This window comes from Hetaerina americana, unplaced genomic scaffold (genome assembly GCF_022747635.1).
Source record: "Hetaerina americana unplaced genomic scaffold, ioHetAmer1.1.p SCAF_4, whole genome shotgun sequence".
NCBI classification, from domain to species: Eukaryota; Metazoa; Arthropoda; class Insecta; order Odonata; family Calopterygidae; genus Hetaerina; species Hetaerina americana.
Genome location: NW_027286985.1, coordinates 93,882,152 through 93,909,604, shown reverse-complemented (window position 1 = coordinate 93,909,604; position 27,453 = coordinate 93,882,152). Strand labels below are relative to the sequence as shown.

General features: G+C 38.1%; 1 protein-coding gene across 1 annotated transcript; it reads right to left on the bottom strand.

Moving 5' to 3' along the window:
- Positions 1–5,349: 5,349 nt before the first annotated feature.
- Positions 5,350–27,453, bottom strand: Ilk (integrin linked kinase). The gene is made up of 9 exons (XM_071589910.1): positions 27,067–27,453; positions 21,203–21,368; positions 18,856–19,048; positions 17,695–17,775; positions 14,190–14,385; positions 13,312–13,591; positions 11,251–11,350; positions 10,969–11,099; positions 5,350–8,543 (listed from the first exon to the last, which is right to left on the bottom strand). Exons 1-9 carry the CDS (start codon positions 27,153–27,155, stop codon positions 8,397–8,399), a joined length of 1,383 nt encoding a protein of 460 aa, XP_071446011.1. The 5' UTR covers positions 27,156–27,453; the 3' UTR covers positions 5,350–8,396.

Below are 27,453 nucleotides of genomic sequence, written 5' to 3'. Positions count from 1 at the left end.
TTGCAAAGGTGTTTGTAAATTAGGCCATCATGCCAAAATTAAGGACCAGAGATGAGGCAGTTCATTTCCTTGGGCTACCTGTGGTATGCATGTTGAGCACCCTAAAAATAATAGAATTACATTGCAGCTGGGAATTTTCCAAAATCCCCAGGATTGAGGCCTGGCCCTTCCCTAAAATTTAACTGAATTATCTAATCCCTTGACTACCACACCTCCCAGAAGAAATCATTGGATACTAAATTACCATCATAAGATTACATTAATTTAATGATAAATTTGAAAAATGAATTTTTAATAAATAATAAGATAACAACCCTGCATCATTGGAATGATTGCAAATTGGGCTTCTTAGGTTAATTTTTGGATTGTTTTTCAAAAGATTTAATGCTTTCAACATGGACTACTCAACTCTAAAAAAAAAGCTATTTTGAATGTTATTGCACCTGGTTTTATAAAATCTATAACTTTCCTAGTAATATTAATACAAAAAAATTACATAAACTTGCTTCATTTGGCAGATAATCAATATTTAAGAAGTGCTCTCTCAAAATCTTTTACCACTACCAAAAATGAGTGCCATATTTTACCAGCAAGTTTTCATTGCGGAATGACTTTTTTCATTAGGTAAAATATTTTACAATAAAAGGTAAAACATGCTTTTAACCAATATTACAAAATAATAAAACTAACTTGCAAATAATATATTAGTTCATCGATAAATAAAAGTTAAAATTGGTATTGAAAAGACACAAATACACCCACTTCACTTCCCAGCTTTGCCAGAAAAAAATGCCAGACACAACACACTATAATAAATCCTTACATTCCATATTCCAGCTCCATTCCACCCAACATCCCAAGTATGTACCTACTCTCACCTGTCTTTACTAACCTTCTCCCCTTTAATACATTCAATATCAGGCGTGATTGCGTGAAAATTTATTTTTAATACCCATATTGTCTCCTCTCGGCAGCAGGACATTTTTTCAGATGATTTTCCTAAAATAGGTCCAAGATGAAATGAGGGAAGCTTGACATGTTTCAGCCAAGGGAAGATCTCATCTGAAGCATATCTGCAGAGAAAGAAATTTCAAAATCTTATTTTTTTAAGACTGACAAAATTAAGGAATAGGTGACTGATTTCACCGAGCTCCAACGCGCCGGGACGGTTGCTTTGTTTTTCTCATAAGGATTCCTTGGGAATGCATTTCAGTCGCTCGCAAACCCAATGCTAGATTTGAGCGCACAACCTCTGTGCTTGGATGGCGAGCGCGATATTAATTAGGGTGCCACCGTCACGTACGAAGGAATGAACTACAAAATTCAGGTTAAATTATTATTCACTCCATACACGAACGATCTACAGTTCCTCCCCATTTCGAATTACACGCCAAGCGAGGGGTAGACCCGAAAGTAATCCGATTATGAATTATGAAGAGTTTACAATAACAGAGAATTAGACGCCGCACATCGAAATTTCAATATGTACGCGCACATGAATTGGAGGCTACCGCGGCCGTGTTGGCACCTTAGTATTGCCGAGGATCGACAATATTTGCAATTTTAGGGGAAGTGGCCGAAAGCTGGTAATTAGCGCCATTAGGGGTGGATGAGAAAGTAGGAAGGGTGGAGGGAAACCTGACGTCGGCAATATTTCACTCATAACGAAACTTAGTTTAACGTCACAAACGCCGGACGGTGTACTCAAAAGCTTTCTCCACAAAGCACCTTCATCGTAGGGATCGAGACACCACTGAAAAATACCTCTAGGATTCAAACAGGGATCCTCTTGGTGGGAAGCCACTACGTAACCCAGCGCATCATCCCGATCCCAAATGATAATATTTACGGGGCCATCATTTATACATCCCCAGGACAATAGAGCCAAGCTGAAGATCGGATTTACCGCGTACTTCAACCCTTTGCTCAGCGCATGTATATAGGAATGCCAGTAAGAGAAAGCACCCTCCAAAATAATTTTAGTAGGCCGACTACATACGTACCAACATGCAACCGTCAATTTTGGACAATAGCCTTCAGATCTAGACAATCGGAAACAGACTATTATAAACTTGACAAACTGAACACGTTTATGAAGAAGCCAAATCTACGACTACGCTTGCACGTGGGCTTACATGAAATCGCCACTCACCAATGATATACAGCTGCCCGCGATTTCGACCGCTTTTTCTTCCTCCGAGTACCTCGGCGATATGCCCTCGCAGGTCACACGAACTCCGGGATAGCGACGAGTCCATCCGCTTCGAACGGCTTGCTCATCCCGGCTCTCGAAGTGAACTGGCGAGGCATAGTACCCGTCGCCAAGTAAGGGGGGGAAGGCGGGGGTAGGCAGGGGGGAGACTTCGCACAAGAGATAGTGAAATCGAATTGGGACGGTGGAAAAGGAGGCTGAGGGAATTGTTGGCCCATTTCAATTCCGAAAGTGCGCATTTCGCGTATCTTTGCAGGGCTTTGCACGGGAGAGAACTGGAGCCCTGAAGTTAACCGCTCCCTTCCTCGCCGAAAGCATGAGTGCCGAGTGTACGCACAGCTGCCGCCAAGACCACTAGCCAACAATCCAATTGCATGCCCCTCCAGAAATGCGCGCGCGTCATTGAACAAGCCATCGGTTGACCGTTTCAGTGAATCCAGACTTGGTTCTCATTGTTAGTCCATGACTACACAAATGCATAATGTAACACACATGTAAGTAAATGAGCCCAATGATGATGCTAATGCCTTGTGACCCGGAAAATAATAAGCAAGTTCCAAGTAAATTGGCAATAAATTGCTGTAAGGAAAATTTCATCAGGAATTCGGTAAAATAAATGTGTTGGCAACTACTATTCTATACTCAGTGGATAGTAAGAACCTGAATATTTCCTTAGTTTCCTTTGAGTTTATTACATAAGGGAATGGCAAATTGTACATAATGGGGAGGGTGGGTTGGATGGAGGGTCAGAGGAGGGGGGGGGGGTTGAGGCACAGGTGAAGCAGCATTGCCAATCCCGCCTCGGAAGTGCAATGAGTCAACTGCGTCCCATCCGACGAACTGTGCAGTGCACTGGGATATATTTGGGTAGCGTTCAATACCTCTTTCTAAACTACGTATAATCTCTTTGGTTGATCTTAATCCCCCTACCTTCATGCGGGTAGGGGGATTGAGAATTCTCCCGCAGTATCCATGCCTGTCGTAAGATGTGACTGAAGAGGCGGCGAGACATACCCGAAAACGAAAACCCTAGTAAGAAAGGGATACTTCCAAACAGTCTAATGGATTTACTGTCTGAGCCTGGCTATAGCATCCGGCTTGCGATCCACATGGGTGTTTTCCCCGCCTGGAGACCCGCAAGTGAGGCAAGGGGATCCCCGAGGGTGAGCGCTCTGGTTCCCAACCCGGTTTAGGAAATCCGGTAGGGACCAGGGTGTAATATTTCCCTTCAGCCATGGATTTCATGAAAACGGGGGTCTGGGGTCAATCCACTCCCAGTCAATTAGCATTCGTCACTTTAATTTATTTTGACAGAAGATTGGAAGTGGGACTTCTTTTTTTTCCAAAATTCTTTCACACAGAAAGGTTATGTCATTTTCCAGAGGGAGAGAGACTAAGTTAAATATTAAAATAGGAGTTCATCAAATAGCAGGTGAAACAGTTTTCTTATCTCTGAAAGGTTTTGGACCAAAATGGGCAAAAGAGTCGGGGCATAAAGAGAAGGATAAAGGAACGGCCTTTATCGAGTCAAAACGCCGTCCCTTGAGCTGCCTTTTCATCAGGGGGAAGAAGAAGAAGTCCGGTGGTGCCAGATCGGGAGAATAGGGCGGGTGCGGCACCGTGGCAACGCCGTATTTGGCCAGGAGCTGTCGGTCGACACTCAGAATTTTCGGCACCATCTGGGCGCACACCTTGCGCATGGCCAAATCCTGTGAAATAATGCGTTGGACGTTGGATGCAGACAGACCCAACTCGTCTGTAATTTCTTCACCGGCTAAGCGTCGGTCTGTGTTCAGCAGTGTCCTCACTCTGTCCACATTCGTGTCGGTTCTTGCCGTCGACGGCCGTCCGGAGCTATGGTCGTCTTCAACGAGCTCCCTACCCTCTTTAAACAACTTTTGCCCCTCAAATACTGTGGAACGGCTTAAGGCAGTGTCCCCATAAGCCTGCTTAATCATATCGAGGGTCTCAGTTGCCGTCTTCCCGAGTTTCGCACAAAACTTCACCGAATAACGTTGCTCTAAATTCAGATTCATTTTGTTTTTCGACGCGTACAAAAAAATTGCTTCACTAAAAACGGTATCCTCACTCAAAGACATCCCGCAGGCGACTGAGGTTGGTGTTGGTCTGTAGCTAAGAGCCCCCTCCACTTTACCCTGCCAGGCAGACCCCCCATCCACCGCTACGTTCGCACCAGAGAAAATCAGTCCTACCACTTTTGGGTGCAACCCTGTATATTGCATTGAAAATTTTCCAATTGCTCATGTAGTAAGCAATCAACGTTAATTAAGTCCTAATAAATTTTATTAGCTTCACATTACCGATGGAGATGTGCTTTTTCTAGCGCCTTCTCACTAAAAAAAGTGCATTTCCATCGATTTAAAATATATGAAACTTTTAGTGCTCTTGTTTTTGTCCATTGTTTTTCTCATCCTAAACGATATATCTATTTCAAACTGATGACGTCAATTAATTGTAACAGGGCATTTGCTTAGCCAAAGATTCTTGATCGGGTAAAATGTGGCTGCAGAGGAGATGCCTGCAGCACTGCTATCAGTTACCCATTCTCCCCAATGATTCATCGACAGCCATGCCTTTCAATTTTCACCTTATCCACTCTCCTTTTCAATTTTGTTGTATATTAATTTTCTAGCATAACTTTGTGTAACATCATAACTTAATGATAAAAATGCCATGGTCAGAAATGGCAAGGTAACTCATATCTTGATATCCAGGGCTTTAATGCAGTACTAAGCCAGTTTTATCTTTATGCATCGACTTATCAAAATGGGATGTTTATCTCTTAGTATTTTCCAATTGTGTATCTCAACCCAGATAGTTTCACAAGTAGTTTTGAAAATTGATTGACATCACTGTGTATTTGCAGCTGAAACAATGTTGCTTCAAAGTACATTTGCAGTTCAATCAAAAGGTACCCATGCTATCATGCCCGAAAATAACATAGTTCAAGAGCATCAGGCCAAAAACATATATTAAGCCACGTGATTAATCATAGTTCGATATTTCCAAGAGATTGTAGGTCCCTGAAAAAATGTAACCATCAGAAGATGCTCACAAATAAATATTTGAGAACATTAAATGTCTACGACTAAACAAAAATACTAAAACAACTAATATAATTAAATAGTGAGTGATTTATTGTAAAATGAGTTTATTACAAAAACCATGATGAAACTCAGTAAAATTAATTATTAAAACATAGAAGTGGGTGTGGTTGTGATAAAATACAAATGATAATGAATACTCTTCTTTTGAAAAATACAATCCATCCAACGTCAAGTCTTGTACAAAGCATAAACAATTATAAAAACAGACTACCACTACATGTAGAAAATTACACACACAAGTGTGAACAGGCACGATTTCATTCAGGGCAGCAATGAAGAGAGTAAAAGCTATAAAAATACAAGTCATATTTCATCATTACTCAGAAAGTAATTAAAAAAAAAGAATACTTTTAGTTATTAATACAAACACACAAATATGGCAAAAGCACCACTGAAAGATGCTTCCTGCTAGAAATCATATTTCAAGAAACAAATTAGTAATACCCACATGTTTGTCAGAAACTTCACACCAGAGATGTCACTTGTAGTCACATGGTGATTTTTGCAAGCAGCTGATATATAGGCCAATTCATCCTCAGACCACGCATAACAATGACACAAAATGACAATGTCCACATGAAAATAATTGGTTTCTGATTGTCCTCAATCACTGAAAAAACTGGACTTAACATTTAAGGCACCAGGTACAATTTTGATTACAAGAATAATGAGGATCAACTTTCAGCTGAACTTTAGTGAGCACAGATATTTCAAAGTGCAAGTCTATTTTCCACACATCAAGTTGGAATTTTTTTGTGGGAAATGTGGCTGGCGGTTAGAATGCAGCAGATCATGCCAACACGGCTAATTCAAGCCCTTTACCTCCTTAGCATTCGGACAAACTTTGTAATTAGGATTGTAAGCAGTGCTGCCAACATCCGGGATAATAAATAGTGATCCATATAAATGATTTTATCACCCATGAATATGCAACAATTCCCCTACTCCCATGAGAATGGACAATGTCGCGAGCCACTGCAATTGACTAATTTCAATGATGAGAAACCTGGTCATTGATAAGTTTCTCCCTCATAAAATTACGAATTCAAATTAAAAATACTGCTGCTCCTTTCTTTAAAACAAAATAAAATCTTGAATTATATTCCCAATATGCCCATTGGTGCCTGAGCAAGCTTAAGACAATTCATGTGTTTATTTAAGCACACTGGGGTTATGGTTCAGACTGCTTTGAGTCAAAACCTTCATATCTGACCTTACATATTTCAGCCTGAGGCATTCATTAAAATCAGCTATTTGTACAAATGAAGATAATAAAAAAATATTTTTGTGATATATACAACCAGAAGCATTTCGTTACCAAAACAGATACTACCAATACATAACTGCAGGCAGCTGTAAATAGGTACAAAATGCAAATAAACCCTGGCAAAAACAACTTATTATTGCAGTTTTGTGCTAAGTTCCAGAGTGTAAATAATTAAAAAGCACTGTTTAATAAATAAAGGAAAGAGAACCATGTACACATTCAAGAACGAGCATCATTGAAAAGACCTAGTGGCTTATGAGCTTGGTCATCAGATGTTAAACATATTTTTAGCCATGAAAAGTAGACCAAGATATACATTATATCAGAAAAGTAGACCAAGATATACATTATATCAGAAAATATGGTCTTGAAAAGAGGTTCTGCTGTTATACACTTCCTCCTTGAAACAACACAGTTGTGAAGTGTGCGAGAAAAAAGAGGAATCCTTGAAGAATAAAATAATCGACCTTTTTATATGCATCTTAAATATAATTATTAAGGACACCAACCATGACAATGAGATAGTAATTAAAGTCCTTTGTAACAAATGTAAACTCTTTAACAAATATATTTATATGTGTACGTGTGTATATATATATATATATATATTTATGCTTCTATATGTTATTAAAAGGCACAAATGGCTAAATAAAGTCTTGATATTTTGGCAGTATCGACATATGTTAAAATAATAATTAGCATATAGACTGATATCTCCTACAACATTCAAATGAATCTTCCATTGTTAAATGGTTGCTAAAATACAAATAACAATTCCAAGAGAACAGAAACCTCTTCGGAAAAATCCTGAATGCAAAAGCAAAAATATCAGAAAAACTCCATCAGTTAAAAACCACAAGAAGTGCCTTGTCATTTTCATAATTTAACCCTTTAACCAGTTTATTAATTAATCACTTTCACCTCTGTAAATATATCTCTGAAATATAGCAATTATGAATTTGAAAACTGGTTGCTCTGACCCATTTTTACAAAACAAATTAGTCCCAATAATCAGCATTTTCATTGATTTTCACACTAAGACTCATTTTCATCATGAATGGTGTATTGCTTCACAAGAATGATCATACTCTCTAGGGAAAAAATTCAAAGGAACAACTCTCTAATGCATGGTTGCATTACTGAATGTCCCAAAATATGAACTAACTTTTCACATTTTCTCACCAACTCTCCTCATTGATCACCCAATAAATCCAGAGAATAACAATAAAATTCACGGTAAATAATCTTCAACATTAATGTTGTAACAGGACTGACCCCTGCAACATGACAACAAGCGGAACTAGGTCATTGCTAAAAGCAATCACCTCCACAACAGGATTATAAACCACTTCATAATGTGGTTTGCAACAACATTCTTGTTTCCAGATTGCCAGATTTACACTTATCCTGATGGGAGAACTACATTACTACTATATGAAGCCATAAAAAAAGAAAGATGAATGCGAATTCAGATCTAACTCTTCAGCCTCAAAACATAAGAGTTCAGAGAAAATGCTCGATAATCAGTGTTATTGTCGGTTTTGACTATCATTATCAAATATGCAAGGGAAGAATTCTTCCACAGTATTCTGTAACAGGACTGAATATATCATTAAAATTTTTGTTTGCAACATCATTTTTTTTCCAGATCGCCTGACTTCAACTTATCCTGATGGGAGAACTACATTGCTACTAGATGATGCCATTAAAGAGAAAGATGAACGTAAATTCAGATCTAACTCTTTGACCTAAATTTTAAGATGATTGGAGAAAATGCCCAACGACACACTTATCTTCTCATCTTCTCAAGGATTGGAAGCACCATGTCAAAGGTCGGTCTCTTGCCCGCGTCCTCATTCATGCATATCTTTATGAATTTTGCAAGGTGTGGTGATACTCCAGGAGGAATATTTACGCGTAGTCCTTCCAGCGCAATCTGTCAAAATGTTAAAAACATGATTTGAGCAGTGAGCAAAAATACAGACAGGTTTAGGAGCAAATATAACACAAACATCAAATACAACAACCAAGCTTAGGAAAAGCAGGAGATAATCTCAGACACCATGAACATTACTTATTTAAGATTTCTTATGTTTTACTTGAAAGTGTGATCAATTTTGATATTGTGACAATAGGAAGGGATTGGTGGAGAATTATGTGATAATTTCACGAAAGGCTCGGAATACTCAAGTATATTTCTGGCACCGAGGGAACTATTAGAAGCCTGAGTACTGGCAGGTTAGAATATCTAGATAAAATAAGATTCAAACACTCCTACACTGATACAAATTTGCATAGTTTTTCCCATGGGCCACTATTATTATTGGTGATCTACAAGTTCAATAGGATTTGGATGGACACAAACTGCCATATGTGGATAAAGGCTTCTCGGGTTTCGCACCTGGTCAGGTTGGGTAGCACCAACGTTTTGACAGCTAACTCCGCCATCGTCTTCAGGGTGAAGTCTTCACCCTGAAGACGATGGCGGAGTTAGCTGTCGAAACGTTGGTGCTACCCAACCTGACCTGGTGCGAAACCCGAGAAGCCTTCATCCACAGTATTCGCCAGGAAAGCCTCAGATCATTCTAAACTGCCATATATTTCTCGTCTCTTCCAACAAAACACAACCCCACATTTTTCTCTGCAACAAGCCCCTCTTTATGTCCATTTATTTCCTCCTTTTTCTCCCTTCATTCCATCCAACATCCCTATCCTATTCCTGCCCTTTCCTCTTTTGCCTAACATTCTCCCCTCTATTACAGTCTTCAACATCCCACAGCTGATCAACATGCTCTGCATTCATTTTTTATATCTCCTTAGGATTTATCCCAACAATACCCTCTCTTCTCCCACCACACTAACTCATTTATTTTCCTTTCTGCCCAATTAACAGGTCCCATGGACATCCATGATATAAAAAAACAAAGTTTAAGCATCATGATGTCAGTGCAAAAGCATACCACATCGTCTCTTTCTGCCTTTTCCTTTCACTTTATACCTCCAAAAAGCAAAGTCATTATCCCTTATAATTACATTCTAAAGTCTTCTTCTCTGGGAGCTTTTAAAATGTGGGTGTGGAGAAGTTGAAGTGGACAGAGAGGGAAATAAATGAGGAAGTGGTGAGTATGAGGGGAGGGGATTGTTGAGACAAATCATAAGGAGACAAGAAAGATGGATGAAGGGTGTTTTGACCAACAGTGGGATGTTGAAGGCTGTGATAGAGGGGAGGATGTTAGGCAAATGAGGAAAGGGCAGGAATAGGATAGGACTGTTGGATGGAATGAAGGGATGAAAGAAGTACACAGAGATGAAGAGGACTCATTGTAGAGTAGGGGGTCGGGTGATGTCCTGTTAGACAAATTTAACAAATGTAGACACGTACAGTTCGTGTCCATTAAAAACCTAACTAAATGGTACATTACCAATAATAGAAATAATTTATGCACATATTTTTTCAAATTAAAATTATAAACCATTGTCATTGAATACATTTTCAACCAAGATACTCAATATGCACTATTTTCAATGCATGTGCTATGTTTGCCATAAATATGTTTCAAAAATATAAACGGCAGAATAAACAATAGAGCATTCTTGATTTCTGTTGGCGTCAATATCCTGTACTGAAAGTATATTTCTACTGAGGGAAACACAATGAAAACTAAAAATCAGCAAAATTAACGCTTGAAAGACCACATTTCACGGCCTTAAGTACTACATTGCACTGTGTTCCTTGCACATAATATAATGTACTTCAAGGTCAACTCAAAATTTTATAAAACAATCAAGGGGCCACAGTTAGACCAAATATCAGGTCTAAACTCTGCTAAGTCATGGTTTATCCTGGTTTACATAATTCATCATTTTTGAAGTTTCAGGGCTGAGAGGATATCAAAGGAGAACTAAACTCTGGGATTCCATCTGTACATTATTCCTCAATGGTCAACAAATAAATGTCTGGTAATGCACAATGAAGGGGACTTGCAATAAAAAACATAAAAGTTCTCGAGGCACAAATATGGGATGCGACTTCAGGGTCCCTTACAGAGATGTTATCCAACTCACAGAGTGACTTACTTCTTCAGAGTTAATGTGAAACACTTAAGTCTCATTCTAGAGGGGCTTAAAACTTTACCATTACGCTTGATTGAAGCAATCCACAAAATAAAAATTGATTCACCAGCAAATATCTGGAGTAACTGGATTCCTTATTTGCACAGTGGTAAATACTTCATCCTACTTTACTATTATTATTATTGATCAAGTTTCAACAAATTACCGTGTCTCTATGCATTGGTGTGACTTCTTAATTAATATTCATCTCACCAAATCTACAGCACGCCTCACAGGTAGAGACTCACCTTCATGCCCACTTCCATCGGAGTAAGGTCAGCAAAGGGCACCTCCCGAGTGGCCAACTCCCACATCAAGATGGCAAAACTCCACATGTCAGAAGCTTCCCAATTACGATCCGAGGATTTCTTCTGCAAGGCTGTAAATAATAATTTGAATTTGCTCAACTATATTCACAAGGAACACCTTTTAAATAATCCATTCCAAGCTGAGCTGGTTATTTCCAAACAGTTAACGATGGACTTGGTATGACTATCAGGAGAAGATCATAAGAAAATTTCAACCATTACCTTCAGGAGCCATCCATGCTGGATAATATATCCTTCCCTTTTCTTGAAAGGAAAACTTAGCATCAGCCATGTTAATCCTGGCAGTAAAATCTTCATCGATCTGATGAAATAAATGGAAAACAATCAGTAGCAACATTGTTGCAATACACACACACACACACACATTTGCACAGTATGACAAATATGTCAATGTGCATTGTACTCAAGTTAGAATGTGGCTAGCATATAAGACCAACACATTTTTTATAAACAAACAGCTTAAAAATTGACACCATAAAGAATAAATCTCAAATGCCAAAGTGAGGTATTTGGCTGTTTACCAAGATTCCATGAAATAATAATTTTTTGATTTACCAACTTTTTCACCTTAACCACCTTAGAAACTTACTCACAAAACAATACTTACAAAACACATTCTGCTATAACTGGCAGCTATTTTTTCTCCAATAAAGCCTGTCAATCATTATAATGAAAAATAATTGCCAGATGCCCTGGCTGGATTTTCTGCAATACTATAACTTAAGGAAGGATTTAATGATGATGGGCTTACAAAACAAACCTATGCAAATAAGAAACCAGAGTATAGATGATTTGAAATGAACTGACCACCACCTCCTGACAAATGCCTTCGATCATATGTACCTTACTCCTTACCCAGTGGGTCATTATATGCCCAAGTGCTTCGCCCGTGCCTGACCCTCATTCCTCTACCTCAACCAGTGGACTACACCACTCTCCCTTCCCCTTCTGCCCCACCCCTCCTCCCTTCTGACACATCACAACCACAATAATTCAATCTCCTCCCCCTACCTAATTGGGAGGCGTGCCTTCGTCGACCGGGGGCAGGGAGGCTGGAGTCAGCCCGGGGGAGAGTGCGTGTTCACAGCATGTGTGTGAGTGCATGCTGCCCGAGCCCTTTCCTTCTCCTCGAACCCTGTCGCCTAAACTTGTTGTCCAACTAAATATTTAGAATACAGTGAATGCGTTCCAATATTTATTCAAATATGATTTTTCTTCGCATTTCCTGGTGAAATGAGTGGTGAAAGGTCTTGTATGCCATTAAATAATGGAGTTGGTTTTCTCAAGAAACAAAGCATTGGACTCGACATTTCTCAATATTATGAATACGTATTTTTCTTGCCTATACAGTTGCTAAATTCTAATTTGTAGTTTTTCATCAATTAATCCTTCTTCACCTAGCACCAATTGTAATTCAGCATTAAAGATGCAATAGTCTTACTCAAAATTTACTTGTAAGCAATAAAATATTTTGGTTACATTACTAGATGAAGTTCATTGCCCAGTGCGGCTGCAAAAATCTAACGATAACACTCCACGTCATGTCCATGTATCCCAAAGAAAAACTATTCAACTTATCCTGTTTATATTTCCACTATTTATTGCTTATATAAGCCCATCAATTGATAATAAAAATTTTTCCCTTTAGAAATCATAGTCTAGATTCAACTAAACTAAAATTGAAAATATTTCAAACTTTGACTGCAGTAATAATAAACTGTTTGCATTAAAAATTATCAATACAAAACACATCCATATCAAATCTAACAACCAAAAAGTATTGGGAAATACACTTAGTTTAACAATTAAGACTGATCAAAAGGATTTTGTGAACTTTAAATCGACCCCATCAACAAATTAAGTTTTGAGATGACAAAATCATCTGAAAGAGCAAACACACACATTTATAGTTGCACAATAAACTACAGAAAGAACAATTTTGTTTATCACTCATTTTTCAATGAGAAAATTTCAGTAATTGTTCGAGCGCTATAAGGAATTGAATTTCAGGTTACATACAAGTCCAGGACTAAAGCATGGTCTGCGATAGCATTGCAATCATAGCTTATTAATTAGTACATGGATAAAAAAGTAATTTCTGAACTTGTACAAAATTTTCAGGATAGCTTTGCCATTTTCCAGGACAATTCAAGAGTTTTCAGTCTAAAGATCAAAGAAAATGTTTTCCTGGCATGTGGCAAACCCAGTCATCAAACCCATAAATCTGAATGAAACTGATCATTCAGATGGATAAAAACCCACCATGACATGTTTCGAGTTGAGATGGTACTGAGGCACTATTCTCTCGAGTGTGTGGAGGAAGGCCATTCCACGTGCAACGTCCATGGCAAAGCGCAGGGCAGTTGCAGTATCAACCACAGGTGGCCTGGGAGGCATGCTGGGGTCCCCTGTGTTTATGGTTGCAGCATCATGGAGCAATGAGTAGAGGGATCCATGCGGCAAATACTGACTGATTACCACTAAACGGGGAGGGCTGTTGCAGCAACCAACAACTGGCAGGACATTGGGATGAGAGAAAATCCTGTGAAATGCAAATGAGGGAATTAACAATACAACAGGACAAAATTTAAACATAGCACAATAGATTTCCTCAGTTCTCTCTGCAAACAGTTGGCTCTTAATTCTTCAACTGAAAACTAGGTACCTTTTCTTCAATTTTGTTGGTGGATCAAAGTTTCTATTTTCAATTTTCAATTGAAACGTATGTACGTACGTGTCCAAAAGTATGTTTACCACAAATGAAAACATAACCACAAATCTACTCACATACCCACATTCTGAGTCACGAAAAATCAAAATGATCACTAAAATGAATTGCAGAAGAAGAATACGTGGGAATTTTAAAGGACTGACCAATGTTAAATAACTTTTACGTGGAACGATTAAAAAATTTACTAATAATTCATGACTGCAGAGCTCAACAAATGAACAGCGCATAATATTATCATTGTAAGTAGTTAACCATGAATCACACGAACTTTACAAACCTTTCAAATGATAGTAAAGGTAATGAATATCACTCTCTCCCTTTAAATAAAGACTTCATTGAAAAAATACCTCAAAACTGAGCATTGATATGCCTCTACAACTTTTCCTAAAGTAGCTGTCAACCATTGTACCTGAGTTTAGGAAATTCTTCATTGAAATCCCTTGAAATTCTGGAGGTACAATCCCTGACGGCAAGTATTTTGGCAACAATGTCATTCTTTTGCCAACGCCCACGCCACGTTTCCCCTGATGGAGTGTTGGCCAATCGTGTATGCAGAGAGAGATCGTTGATATTTATACCACGATGGCGGGATAACGTAGCATCCCCTGGGAAAGAAGAGGGAAAAAAACACATCAATGACCTGAATATATAAACATTTATTAATTGTCAATTCACACTCCCATAGCATAATTATGGTACATTGTTAGAAGCTATCTATATTATACAGAACAAAAGAGAACACAAAATTTTAAGATGATAATCCTCGGAATGAGAAAGGAAAGCTAGAAGGATAGAATAGAAGTACAGTGAGACATCCCTACACGAGCATCTTGCATAGCGAATACTTTGGGTTACAAGCAAAATTGTTGGTTCCGAAAATGACTCAATTAATAAGTGACTTTTTGAATAACGAGTGGTGAGGAGAGAGGAATTCCCACAATGATTCTGTGCCAGCTACTTCAGTTTGTTTACCACTCATTCTGCTAACATCTTAGTGTCACTAATGATCACACATTTTTCGTAACTTGTGTTCAGACTTTTTGTTAGCGATTCTTTGGAGCAAAGTTTAATAATGTTTTGTGCATAGTTTAAAAGATTATCCATAAGAAAAATCCATTTAAGGAAAGCCACAAAAGAATAATATATCAGTAAAAATTAAAAGTGAAGTCACTGAAAAATGGGAACAAGGCTGATCTAATGTGCACATCAACAATCTGTCGAAATGAACGATTTGTATTTTCTTCCAGAACAAGGACAAAATTAAGGAAATAAATACTTCAAAGAGAGTCATAAGAATAATTACACAATGAGCATGTATTCTCAATGATGCAACAATTTCAGAGTGTAAAAATCATTTGCCTTGACTGGGATTCGAACCCCGATCCCTCAATATCCGGTCGAGTGCTTTAGCCACTTAAGCTACCGAGACTTCCTCTTAAACTCTGAAATTTTGGGGCTTTTAAAGGAACAAGATGTTGTGACGAAATACCGTACATAAAATGTCACAGGCATTTGTAGTTGTGCAAGATATGCCGCAGTCCACGAGGTTAAAGCCAACTTTTAAACACTTAGGCTGTTTATACCTTGAAAAATTCCAAAGAAACTGCGGCAGATGCCGCAACAGTAACTTTTAACGGAGTCATCCGCTAATGTGCATTTCAATGCAAAAATTTCAGAGTGTAAAAATCATTCACCTTGACTGGGATTCGAACCCTAATCCCTCAATATCGGTGTGAGTGGGGAACGGGGAGTCCGAATGGGCAATGTTAGGAAGAGGTGTAAGGCAGGGTTGTCCATTACCACCTGTGCTGTTCAACGCATGTGTGGAGGGAATGGTTAAAGAGGCATGAGAAGAGCAGAAGATAGGAATGGAACCCATTGGACAATTCATATAATCAGTTATATTTGTGGGCGACCAAGCTTTAATTTGCCAGTCAGCCAAGGTGTTGAAAAAATACTGCTGAGTACATTGGAAAGTCAAGTGTGATAGGTATGGGATAAGAATAAATGTAAATAAGACATAAGTTATTCCGTTTTTGAGAAATAAAAGGCTAAGTCAAATGTTAAAATAGGAGGGCAAAAGCTAGAGCAGGTGGAACAGCTTACGTAACTCAGAAGTGTTTTGAACCAAAACGTTTGAAGCAGCAGAGATATCCTAAGGAGGTGGGAATAATGGATTCAGAGTATTTTGTTTGGCAATGAAAGACTGATAGAGGGGAGAATGTTTGGTGATCGAGAAAGATTGAGGAATAAGATAGGCATGTTTGACGGAATTAAGGGAGTAAGGAAGTATAAGGTGTGATCAAAAAAAGATCCGACTGATTACATTCTATGCAAACCATTCAACGGATCGAAACGAGACACAATGCACCATCTAGCGACACATCTGACGACTAAAACAAGAGGTGTTGCATTTGTTTACGTCGAGTCATTATGCAGCAGCAGCAGTACATGTCTTAACCTGTTCATCGCCACAACCCATGGCATCAATGGAGCTAGAATAACAGCGTGTGCACGTGAAATTTTGTTTAAAACTTGGCAAAAGTCGGACAGAACCTAGACAGATGAAGATTTGCAGATTGGCCTTCGACAGACCCCAACCATGTCAAATTGGTGAATGATCAGGTGTGGGCAAATCGCCGTTTAACTGTTAGGGAGATAGCCGAGGAAGTGAAAATTAGTTTTGGATCCCGTCAGACAATTTTGACAGACATTTTGGGCATGACGCGCGTCGCATTAAAATTCATCCCACAGCTGCTGACTGATGAACAGAGACAAAAACGTGTGGACATTTGTCAGGAACTCCTGCATCGAGCCAATGCTGACCCAGAGTTTCTTAAAACTATTGTAACCGGTGACGAAACCTGGGTTAATGGCTATGATGTTGAGACAAAGGCTCAGTCTTCTCAGTAGAAAGGTCCTCATTCTCAGCGACCAAAGAAAGCTTGCATGTCCCGGTCCAATGTGAAGGTCATACTGGTGTTTTTTTGATTGGCAAGGGCTGATTCATTACGAATACATTCCTCAACGTCAAACCGTCAACAAAGATATCTACTTGAAGGTTACGAAGAGGCTGAGGGTTGCATTGAGCCAAAAGAACCCGGACATGTGGAGAAACAATGCATGGCGTTTCCACCACGATAACACACCCGCTCACACAACGCTGATTGTGAGAGGTTTTCGCCAGAACCGGAACTTCCCTGATGCCGCAGCCACCCTACTCTCCAGACGTGGCTCTATCAGACTTTGTTTTGTTTCCAAAGTTAAAATCAACCTTGAAAGAGCACTGATTCGACTCTATTGCAGACATGAAAACTAATTGTACGGCGGACCTGAAGAGGATCCCCAAGGCGACTTACCAGGCAGGGTTCGAGAGCTGGAAGAAACATTGGCAAAGGTGTGTAGTTGGCCAAGGCATGAACTTTGAGGGCAACAAGTTCAATTAAGCTGTATCCATCAAAATAAACAAGTTATAAAATCAGTCCTGTCTTTTTTTCTTCACACCTTGTATACAGAATTGAAGTAGTAGTAGTTTTGAGGGGAGGCGACCGACAGCTAAGATCATTTGCGCCATAGGGGATGGACAGGAAAGGATGAAGGGTGGAGAGAAACCCGGCGTCGGCATTAGCCTACTCTTTACGAAAGGGGCCAAGGGGTCCGCAGTTTAACGTCCCATCCGACAGACGGCGTACTCACTCAAAGTGCCCTCCACAAAGCACCTCAAGTAGGGATCGAGATACCACTGAAAAATATTCAACACCCCCGGGATTTGAACCCATGCCCTCCGGGTGGGAAGCCAGTATGATAGCCGCCGCACCATCTCGATCCCTACTACTACAGAATTGAAGAGGGGCTTATTGTACCGTCAAATGTTGTCTTTGTTAGGTGGGGAAGAGGAAGATAATTATACTCACTGCTCCGTGTTTTCAGTCCTAACCAACTCTGGTCCTTGAATGTGATCTTCTTTAAGTCCTGGCCAGTTTCTACAGCAAGTTCTGTAATCAAGCAAATAATAGTTATTCAATGATAAAATATACACAATTACATTTAAAAATGATTTAGGTAAAGTATTGATTTTAAGAGCCTTTTAAAGTAAATTACAATTATTCTAGATGAACTAATTCTCTAAGCACAAAATTTAAACTCTTAAACCAAGAAAAGAAATCACACCAGAGTCTAATTTGATTTCAATTGTCAGCAAGAGAGTTCTGAAGTAGCATAGGGAGAATATTTTAAGATTAGTTGAAATTATGGTTAGAAAACTGATATTTCACTACACCATTAACCCTTTTGTCAGTTAAATCTAGTAAAATCATAATATTATGAGATTCTTGTCATTATTAAAATATACTTATGCAAATTGGTAACAGTGAGACTTATAAATGATACCTAGGGTGACCATTCACATGGAGAGGACAAGGAACCATGTAAACTGACAGCCTGAACAGGGCAGACAGGACATATACACCTCAACTCCCTGGTCGCAAAAATGTCCAATTTTGGCTACCATAGCTCATAGTTTTATAGACCCAATTATGCAAATTATACAGTAAAGAATACTATATTCCGGACTTGCTTCCTCAGTTGTGCTCCCTTAAAGAAAATAAAGTATGGGAAAATAACTTATCAAAGGTAAAGTAGGAAAACCTATTTCTTATCTTATCCCTAAAACTAAAAGGCAGACTGCATAAAGAGAAATGCATGGTTTGTGGAGGCCATAGTATTAACTCCTGAATTAAACTGCTTCTATGACATGGTAATATTTGCTGCAGTGATAGATTTATCCAAGCATTTAAAAGAACCAAGTTTTCTACCACACCTTACTAAAAAAAAGAATAAGCATTTTTTCATAAATATTCCCCCTTTCATAATAAAAATATACCAAACCACAAGTACTTTTATTAAAAATACCCTTGATGCTATATACAAATTTTGGATGTTTTTTAATGGCTTTTTTGATTATTTCTGTAAACCCAACAAAATGGTCAGCTTTGTTGTGGTCAGGAAAGTAAGGAGCACATTGTATTTGCATTTAGTAGTATTTGTGCGCGGCCAACTTATACTCAAAACCTCACCATGAACCCTCTTGGCTATTGAGCCTTTGGTCTTGTCAATGGGAGTATCCCCATCTTTGTTGGCCAGGGAAATGAGTGCACCAGCATTCACCAGTGCCTCCGCTAGCCCCATGTAGCCCCAGAAGCAGGCGTAGTGGAGGGGCGTGTTCCCATGCTCATTGGTTAAGTTTGGGTCTGCCTTGTGACGGAGGAGCTGCAAGAAAAACAAGGTAAACACTATGAAAATGAATTCATCTTACTCAATTTATTAATCATTATTCAACACTGAAAAGCACGCAAGTGTAGAAGCTAATCCGAGATAACCTCACAACAATTAAAATAATGGATGCAAACCCAGATTTATTCAAGTCGGAGAGTAGTGTGCATAGACACAAGAAGAGAGCTTGAACTTGAAAAGTTGAATAAGTTCACAATGGTTAGGTGTCTCCAGTATTATAATAATAAGACACAAATCTCTCCTCCATGAGTGTTCTTCATGACACTTCTTTTACAATGACTAATTTTTCAGACCACCTCTCAACCACACATTTTTGGCAACCAGTGATAATTTAAGGATGTATTATTTATTAGAATAGATTTATGCCCATTAAATACATCATAACATACTAATAAACATAGACATAATAACCATATTATTGGCATGTAATCCTGAACTAAATGATGCAGGCATCATACAAACACCCATTTATTCATTGAAACTAGAGATAGAGCACATCTTTAACTATCATATAATATTCATTAGAAAAATATTTTTCGATCTATAGGTATGTAATTAAAAAAGTAATAGCTAAAAGTATTTTATAGCAAGAGAATAAAATTTTTATTTAAAAAAATGGACCTAACACAACAGTTATTGCCAGCTCATAGTTGAACATACTACAGCACAAAACCTGAGAGGTGTATACATACAAATTTCAACAAAGGAACAAGAAAAACAAAATATCATAAGACGACATTAATTATTTACAGCTAGGTGAATCAGAGAGTTAGGTTGATGGTAGGCATTAAAGGAAAAAGATAGCATATGAATGTTGTCAGGAAGTGAATTTAGTACAGAGGAGAGGTGGAAGAAAAGCAAATAATCAAGTTGAGATAACCTGGGAATAGGTAAATATTGTTTATTCATATATGAGTTATGCACATAATTCATTCAGATAACATGCTGCTACTTGTAAGGTTTTTCGGGCAGGGCTTTTATATGATGAACAAATGCACCCTTGTGTTTAAAGTTGGTTTTAACCTCGTGGACTGTGGTGCATCGCTCAAAACTATGAATGCCTGTAAAATTATGTGCATGGTATTTCGTCACAACGTCTTGTTCCTTTAAAGCCTTCAAAATCTCAGAGTGTAAAAGGATGCCTAAATAGCTTAACTGGCTAAAATAAACAGCCAGACATCAAATCTGGGTTCCCAAATCCTGGTCAAGGCGAATGATTTTTACACTCTGAAATTGTTGCATTGTAATGCACATTTAGGAGATGGCTCCATTAAAATTTACTCCCACAGTTTCTTGGAAAATTCAGATTATTAAATTGGTACAATACTGTATTGGCAAGTACACTTAACTTAAGAAGCTATCTAAAAAAAAACACCAAGTAAGGGTAGCTGAATCAAATTTAAGTGTGTTGATAACATTCACTTTTCAAAAATAGCAAACCTTTAAATAACTATTTCTAGTTCACAATAAAAATACTAAAAGATACCATTGCAAATAACTCTGTGTCCCTAAATATCAAAACATCATCAGTCTTCTGTACATTCGTGTACGTGTATATGGTACATATAAACAAAATACAATAAAACTATTATATGGGATCAAAGTTTCTTATGGCATGGAAACATGTCATTAAAGGAAAATGCTAGACAATAGACAGAAACATTTTTAGACAAAGGCATGGAGGAGAATGGAAAAAGTAAAATTGACGCCTAATAAAAACAAACAAGGAAGCACTAGGCAGGGTAACAGCAGAGGAGAGATGATTGTTGGAAGAAATCCAGAGGAAGGAAGGAAAAGTGGATGCACTAAGTTATGAATGGTGATGGGATGTTGGATGAAATGAAGGGAGGAATCAAGTAGATGTACGGAGATGAAGAGGGGCATGTTGTAGTTCAAGGCATCACATTGTGCTGCATCAGGTGAGCTTAGAAGTGTGGCAGTAACTAGGCTTACCTGGATACCTATTTTTCCCACCACGTAATTTTTGACAAAAGTTAACTATTTGTACAACATCCCTTTCACACACATTCAATCATGCCAAACCTTTTCCTGCAATGGATAAAATGTCATCCATACGCCAACCTTGATACAGTGATTAATGATACATTAAGATGAGGTGGTTAAACTCACCAAGTTGACTATCTCATTGTGGCCATGCGCAGATGCCAGGTGAAGTGGAGTGTCGTCTCCCATGTTAGTGGCCACGACCCTTGCACCACGCTGCACCAACAACTCAACTATCTTCAAGTGCCCCCTTTTGGCAGCCCAGTGAAGGGGACTGAAACCGTGGTCATCACTGAAAGAGTACAAGAAAGAATGCCACAACAGTTGCCGTTAGAATCTCAAGTTTACTTCTGTAACCCATTTAAGCCTCTCAAGTCACTGAGTATTATAATATTAAACATCATTTATATCTATCAGAATGACTATGAAGGCAATGCCATAACAAGAAGGTAAATTTATCACAATAAAAGTTGTTACTGCTTATTTACACTCACAAATTAGTTAACAAATGTCTTGCCTGTATTTTCTTTGTATAAGTGCTGCGACGATTTTATACTTTTGCAAACGTTCACCATTACCTGCAATACCTAGTTGCAAATAGAAATTAGAGAATCCAAATTTTGCTTCACTCTTACAATATCAGTGAAAAAATTGAATTTTCACTCACAATCCTCTTCAGAGACAAAAGCATTGTCCTAGCTGAACATCAGACATTGGCTTGACAGAGTTGACTTCTATTTTACAGCCTACCTCGTTCAATTTACCTGTTAATACTATCTGTTAGCTATTTAGAGAGATGAAAAAAATAATAAACACAGCAACCCATAGGTCAGTTTGGTAGGTGATGGTAGAGTTAACCCAATACTAAGCCAAACAGCGTGAAAAATTCACACATCAGGGTAGGGGGGCCAGTTCCTAATTCCCTGTCCTGGCTATGGTTTCCTAAGAAAATCTGGCACCCAAAAAATCTCACAACTTGGGTGCAGCTAAAGATTCCCAAAAAGGTTTGCCCGGGAATTGAACCCAGGCCCTCAAGTCAGTATTCGAACACACTACCCCTGGACTACCACGTCCCCCAATCAAAGAAAGAAGGATAATTTGGTAGGGGTAGGATACTCAGGGAATGGAGGAAGGAAGGGTGACCACAATTCAATGTCCGATCCGACGATTGTTGAACTCAACTTAAATGGTCTGCAAATAACCCCAAGTAGGGATTGACGTACCACTGGACAATCCTGCCACCTCTGGGATTCAAATACTTTCCCTCTTAGAAGTGGGAAGCCCATATTCTAATCAAGGCATCACCCCAAACCTTCCTTCCACCTCTCCATTAATCCTTCTCAATCCTAAAAAAATACATGTTCTATTCTCATAACTCCTACTAAACACAGGAAGACAATGTCCCAGAAAACAAACTACTCCGAAAAATTGGAGAGGTCGAACCCACAAAGTTATCCTCTACATTGAATTAGTCATGCATCCAAAAAGCTAGATTCCATGTCATTGCATACCAAAAAAATGAAACAATTTGTAGAGTGGGACTCGATCTGTGAACAATTATTCATGATGTCCTCAATGATTCTTACTCAAAGGGCTTATAAGAAACCTGTTCTAAAATTCTAAAAATGTACAGTAGGAAATGGGCCACAACAGACATTCAAGGGTTCTCCAAAACCCTCATCCACTACATCCAATTTTGGATATTGGAGAGGATTGAATATAAGAAAACATCTCTGGCACAGAAATAACGTTGATAGCAAAAAAGAAGGGGAAAAGTATTACCATGGAGTTTGAAGAATTACAGTACATTTTTAACTTTTATGAAATCCTTAAAAATTTGCATTAATTGGCCAAGAAAGTTGAGATCTTTGCAATGCTTAGTGCTCAAGCATTCTTTTCTCCATTAATTAGCAATATTGCATGAAATACGAGAATGTGGCATAATTTGCCACATTAAGATTTGTAGATAAATAATTATTAATAGCATCATCAGTACTGCCATGTGCTCCTCTGCAATGCTTCATGCATTTTATCATAATCAAAGGGCAAACACACTCATGCGCAATACAATGTGAATGAAAGAATCAAGTTACAGAATAAATGACAACAACAGAGAATTGGATATGACTACTAGTGGACAAGTTTTCCTTTAATATAAGAACTGAACTTCCCCAGTTTTGCTTGGATGGATGTATGCCATGATATTTCAGTGGTCATCTGATTCAATTGTTTAACCATCATCAGTATTTCACTCCTAATATTGGTTTACCTGCGTTAATTCCTCTCTCACCTCCTCACAGCTTCTCTGTTTTATGCCCTTCTTAATTTGATTCCTATGTACTTGTCCCTGATTCCTGTCTTTATTCCTGATCCATAGAGTGGTATGCTCCATATGAGCTGATTCTGATATTATGTAAGATAAAATTTGTTAAATAAACAAATTTTAAGATAACTATTTAATTCCAAAGCCATGGTTTATAGTTGAAGATGGTTTCAGAGCCCGAGAAAATTTTACTCCATTAAATATGATGAAATGCGTAAAAGACGGGAATGGAATTATTATGATATGATGGTAATCTGAGCTGATTCTGCACTAGAGGCTAATTGATCATTTCTATTTTCTGATTTGAATGGGAATATTCTCTTTTTTTCAATGTTTCAAATTTTGCCGAGGGGTTTCTTATTTCCATTATTCGGTATTTCGCGGATATCTAGCGATCAAGTGTATTCGGGCGCCATTCGACGAAGTGTCATCCGAGTGAAACCTATTCGCAACTCCGCGTGGGACGTTATGGAGAATCAGCTGTCGAATCCAGATTATTGTCATTTCTGTGGCTTCCTAGGAAGATCAGCATTCTGCATTGAACTTAAACTTTTAAAATTCGCGAAAACAACCTATTAAACACTTTATCTTCAGCATTTTAATTCACTTGCCTGACAATATTCTAATGAGCGTTTAGAATGTTAAGTCGTCAAATTACTATTAGGCTAAAGCACCTGGGTAGACCTCAAGGTAGAAATCCAGGTTCGAATCCCGGTCAAGGCGAATTATTTTTACTATCTGAAATTGTTACATTGTTTCGAGGAAATCCTGAAGATTATAATTCTTTAAATATTAATATTTCCAGTTTAGATTCACGCCAAACATTTGTTGAAAGTACGAAGACGACAATTATCCTTTAATGAAAAATGGATGTCATTTTCGCGTTCCAAAATCACATCGATGCAACTTTAAGAGGCAAACGGCTCCGTCATACCTCCATATCCGTTATTTTACGAAACTTAAATTTTAAAAAGTTCAATTAAGCATTTTGTACAAAATATGCATCGTGTAAATCGGGGTTTCAAAACAAATTATTATTTCACTATCAATATTTTATTTTTGGTTTTATTCCTTTTCATTTTTGCATTATAATGGTTCTGTTTTCCCTCATCGGATGAGAATAACCAAAATTTATCTGTCCAAATTTCAGATAATCCTGCCCGTCATTTTATGTTTTCCGGTGGAAATAACTTAATCCTTGTTAAGGAGTAACCGAATTGGGCTAACAGTTATAATTGCTCTTATCCGCTTTAAAGAAACTCGTCTTCATTAAACGGGTGGTGGTGTAATGTAATGAGAAAGTTATAGAGAGGTGTTAATTTGCTCTAGTTAAACCTCATTTGGGCTATACCGCAAGTATTTATGATTCTTGGGAGAAAATTTGGCAAAAAGAATTAGATCTAGTCCAGAGAAAATCCACCAGATTCGCTAAAAATTGCTATCTTAAGAAGACAAGTGTGACAGGTCTCTTAAGAGATTTTTTAAGAGGCAGGGATCCACTTGAGATACGAAGAGAACAAGCGAGACTTAGACTTTTAGAAAGGTTCAGAACAAACGAGTTCGACGATGACACTAAAGAAATTATAATGGCCCAACGCTAGTTTGGTAGATAAGACCACAAAGATAAAATAAGGGAGATAAAGTACAGTACAGATAGATTAAAATACTAATTCTTTCCCCGAACAATCAGGAATCATAATAGTAAGAAACCGAGGTCTTTCCGAAATATTAAAAACATTTAATTTACAAGTCGGAACAAAATTAAACATTGCAAATACATCAGGTATATTTGTAGGCGCATGTGTATGTTAGTTGATAGTTTGTCTGTCTGCATGTGAGAAGGCTGTAAGGGTTGTTGCAAGAATGTATACCATGTTTTGTTTGTGGACTGCATACATTTATGGATTTCGCATTCGGTTTTCTTATTAATTACGGGTGGTACCCTAACACTCCCCACCACACGCCCTTGCGACGGCTTACGGGGTATTAAGTAATTGTAGATAAGTTTATTTCTGCTCTTGAAAACACATCAAACATTTCTACAACTCAGCTTTGTAATATACCCAAGGTTTAGTTTTTTGCGCTTTCACATTTTCATGGATACGGAATTGGCAATTTGACGAAAAATCTTCGCAACAAGCGAAGTAAAAGGTGTTTAAGAGGGAGAACATTTCGTTCGACTAAATTGTGAAATCAACAACCTCCCACGCGAAATGCGATTAAAAAATCGCGCCCTTATACGATAGCAGCGACGTTATCCTTGAAGCAGTGAACAGCTGGTGTATTTCGGGCCCTCTTCAACGAATCCCTGGCATCCAACAAGGTTTTTGAGAAACCGAACATTTTGATTAATTTTAATCTGCAAAAAGGAACCATTAGAGTCACTCGATGATCATGTGAAGAAAGTGAAATCCATAATTAACTCCTGAAACGACACTTCGAAGCAAGAAATTCTTACTATCGATAATATATACATGAATTGACAGCTAAAATAACCCATAAGTTTATAGAACGTACGCTTAATAAATATGAAATATACCGAAAAATCTTCCATTTGGCCTTTGCCATATAAGGATTCGACGATCTGCGAGAAGGCGCTCCCCCTTCCCCACTAACCAAACTGTTACGTCATGCCCCCGTTCTCCCACATGCATTTGGTCGAGAAAAAAATGTTACATCCTTCACATATGCCTTTACTTCGCCTTCCTCGGAAGGGTTAAGACCACTCCCACTAACGGAAGACCATTGCGGTCAGTCGCGATGTCATCCGACGAATACCATTTAGCAGCAATGACGCAGGGAGTAAAAAAAGACCATAACATGATACAGCTACCCATTCGTTCACTCTGAATGGACGTAACTGACCCTAAACTTCTTCAGGGCTTAATTAATGCCTTCACTTAAACTTTTCCGATTTACAGCATTCAGAAGAACGTCATTTCCGACATCATTCAAATTATCCGAAAAAGTCATATTAATAGAAAACCATTTGTATAATAAACAAAAAAAAAAGAATGCACATTGTTAGCATAAAAAACAAGATGCCGCAACAAAAGCAGGCAAGAATAGTCACATTCTCAAGTGTGCCGTGAGCCCATATTGCTCACGAACACTATTCATTGGGATTAGCTTCTTCACTATTATTCTTAGTTGACATTTTTTTAGACTGCTAACTACCTACCATACTTCAATGGTTTTAAAATACGACGTTTCAGGTAATTTATTTAATTGCTAAAAACACAACTGGCATGCAAAACGTTGGATACATGATAAAATGGAATATCTTATCAAAAGATTGAGTAGCTTAACTTCATGAAAAAATATGAGGTAAAACAATAGTTTGTTAATACGATGTTCACAGCTACGGTAAGAAGATTTTAAGAACATTGTCCAAATAGACATACTAAGACCGAGACAATAAAGTACAAAGGGGATATTCCATTTCTAAGAGGATTCAGGGTAGTTCACATTAATACATAGCATACATATAAACTGATATCAACATATCGGTTCAATTATAAACATATAAGCACTAATTGACTTTACTTTCCATGCCAAATAGACAATATAGTATACGGTACTTGTGTTAAATTACTATATTTTACCCTATTTTTTAATAATTTAGTAATAAAGACGAGACAAATTCATAGATCAGGAAATGACACACCCTTGATTCAAATCATGTTCTGGGTCGTCCAACCACATCCGGACCTGCATGGCACTCCCTTCTCTGCACCACTGAAATATATCCTCCATGGTCGACTTTAGTCGCTTTCAGATACAGCTTCAATAATTACTTGATCGAGTTTCGCACACCAATTGAAGAGCCACAATTCTTTATCTCAAACAGCAAACGATGAAACTTGTTGATCAGATCGGAGCACAAACACTGATTGATCGTTTTATTTATTGCTTACACACCGTAACTTATGCACTAATTCAGTAATCAAACGCATAACATTTCCCCAAAACAAACTGCTTAACGTGAACGAAACTCACACCCACACAGACATCCATTACATATCACCCATCACATTTATTTTCGGTTGTTCTC

Coding starts and splice junctions, on each gene's coding strand:
- Ilk (XM_071589910.1), bottom strand. CDS start 27,155: ATGGAGGATATATTTCAGTGGTGCAGAGAAGGGAGTGCCATGCAGGTC. Junction 19,049..21,202: donor ACAATGAGATAGTCAACTTG/GTGAGTTTAACC, acceptor TTTTTCTTGCAG/CTCCTCCGTCACAAGGCAGA. Junction 13,592..14,189: donor GAAGAATTTCCTAAACTCAG/GTACAATGGTTG, acceptor TGCATTTCACAG/GATTTTCTCTCATCCCAATG.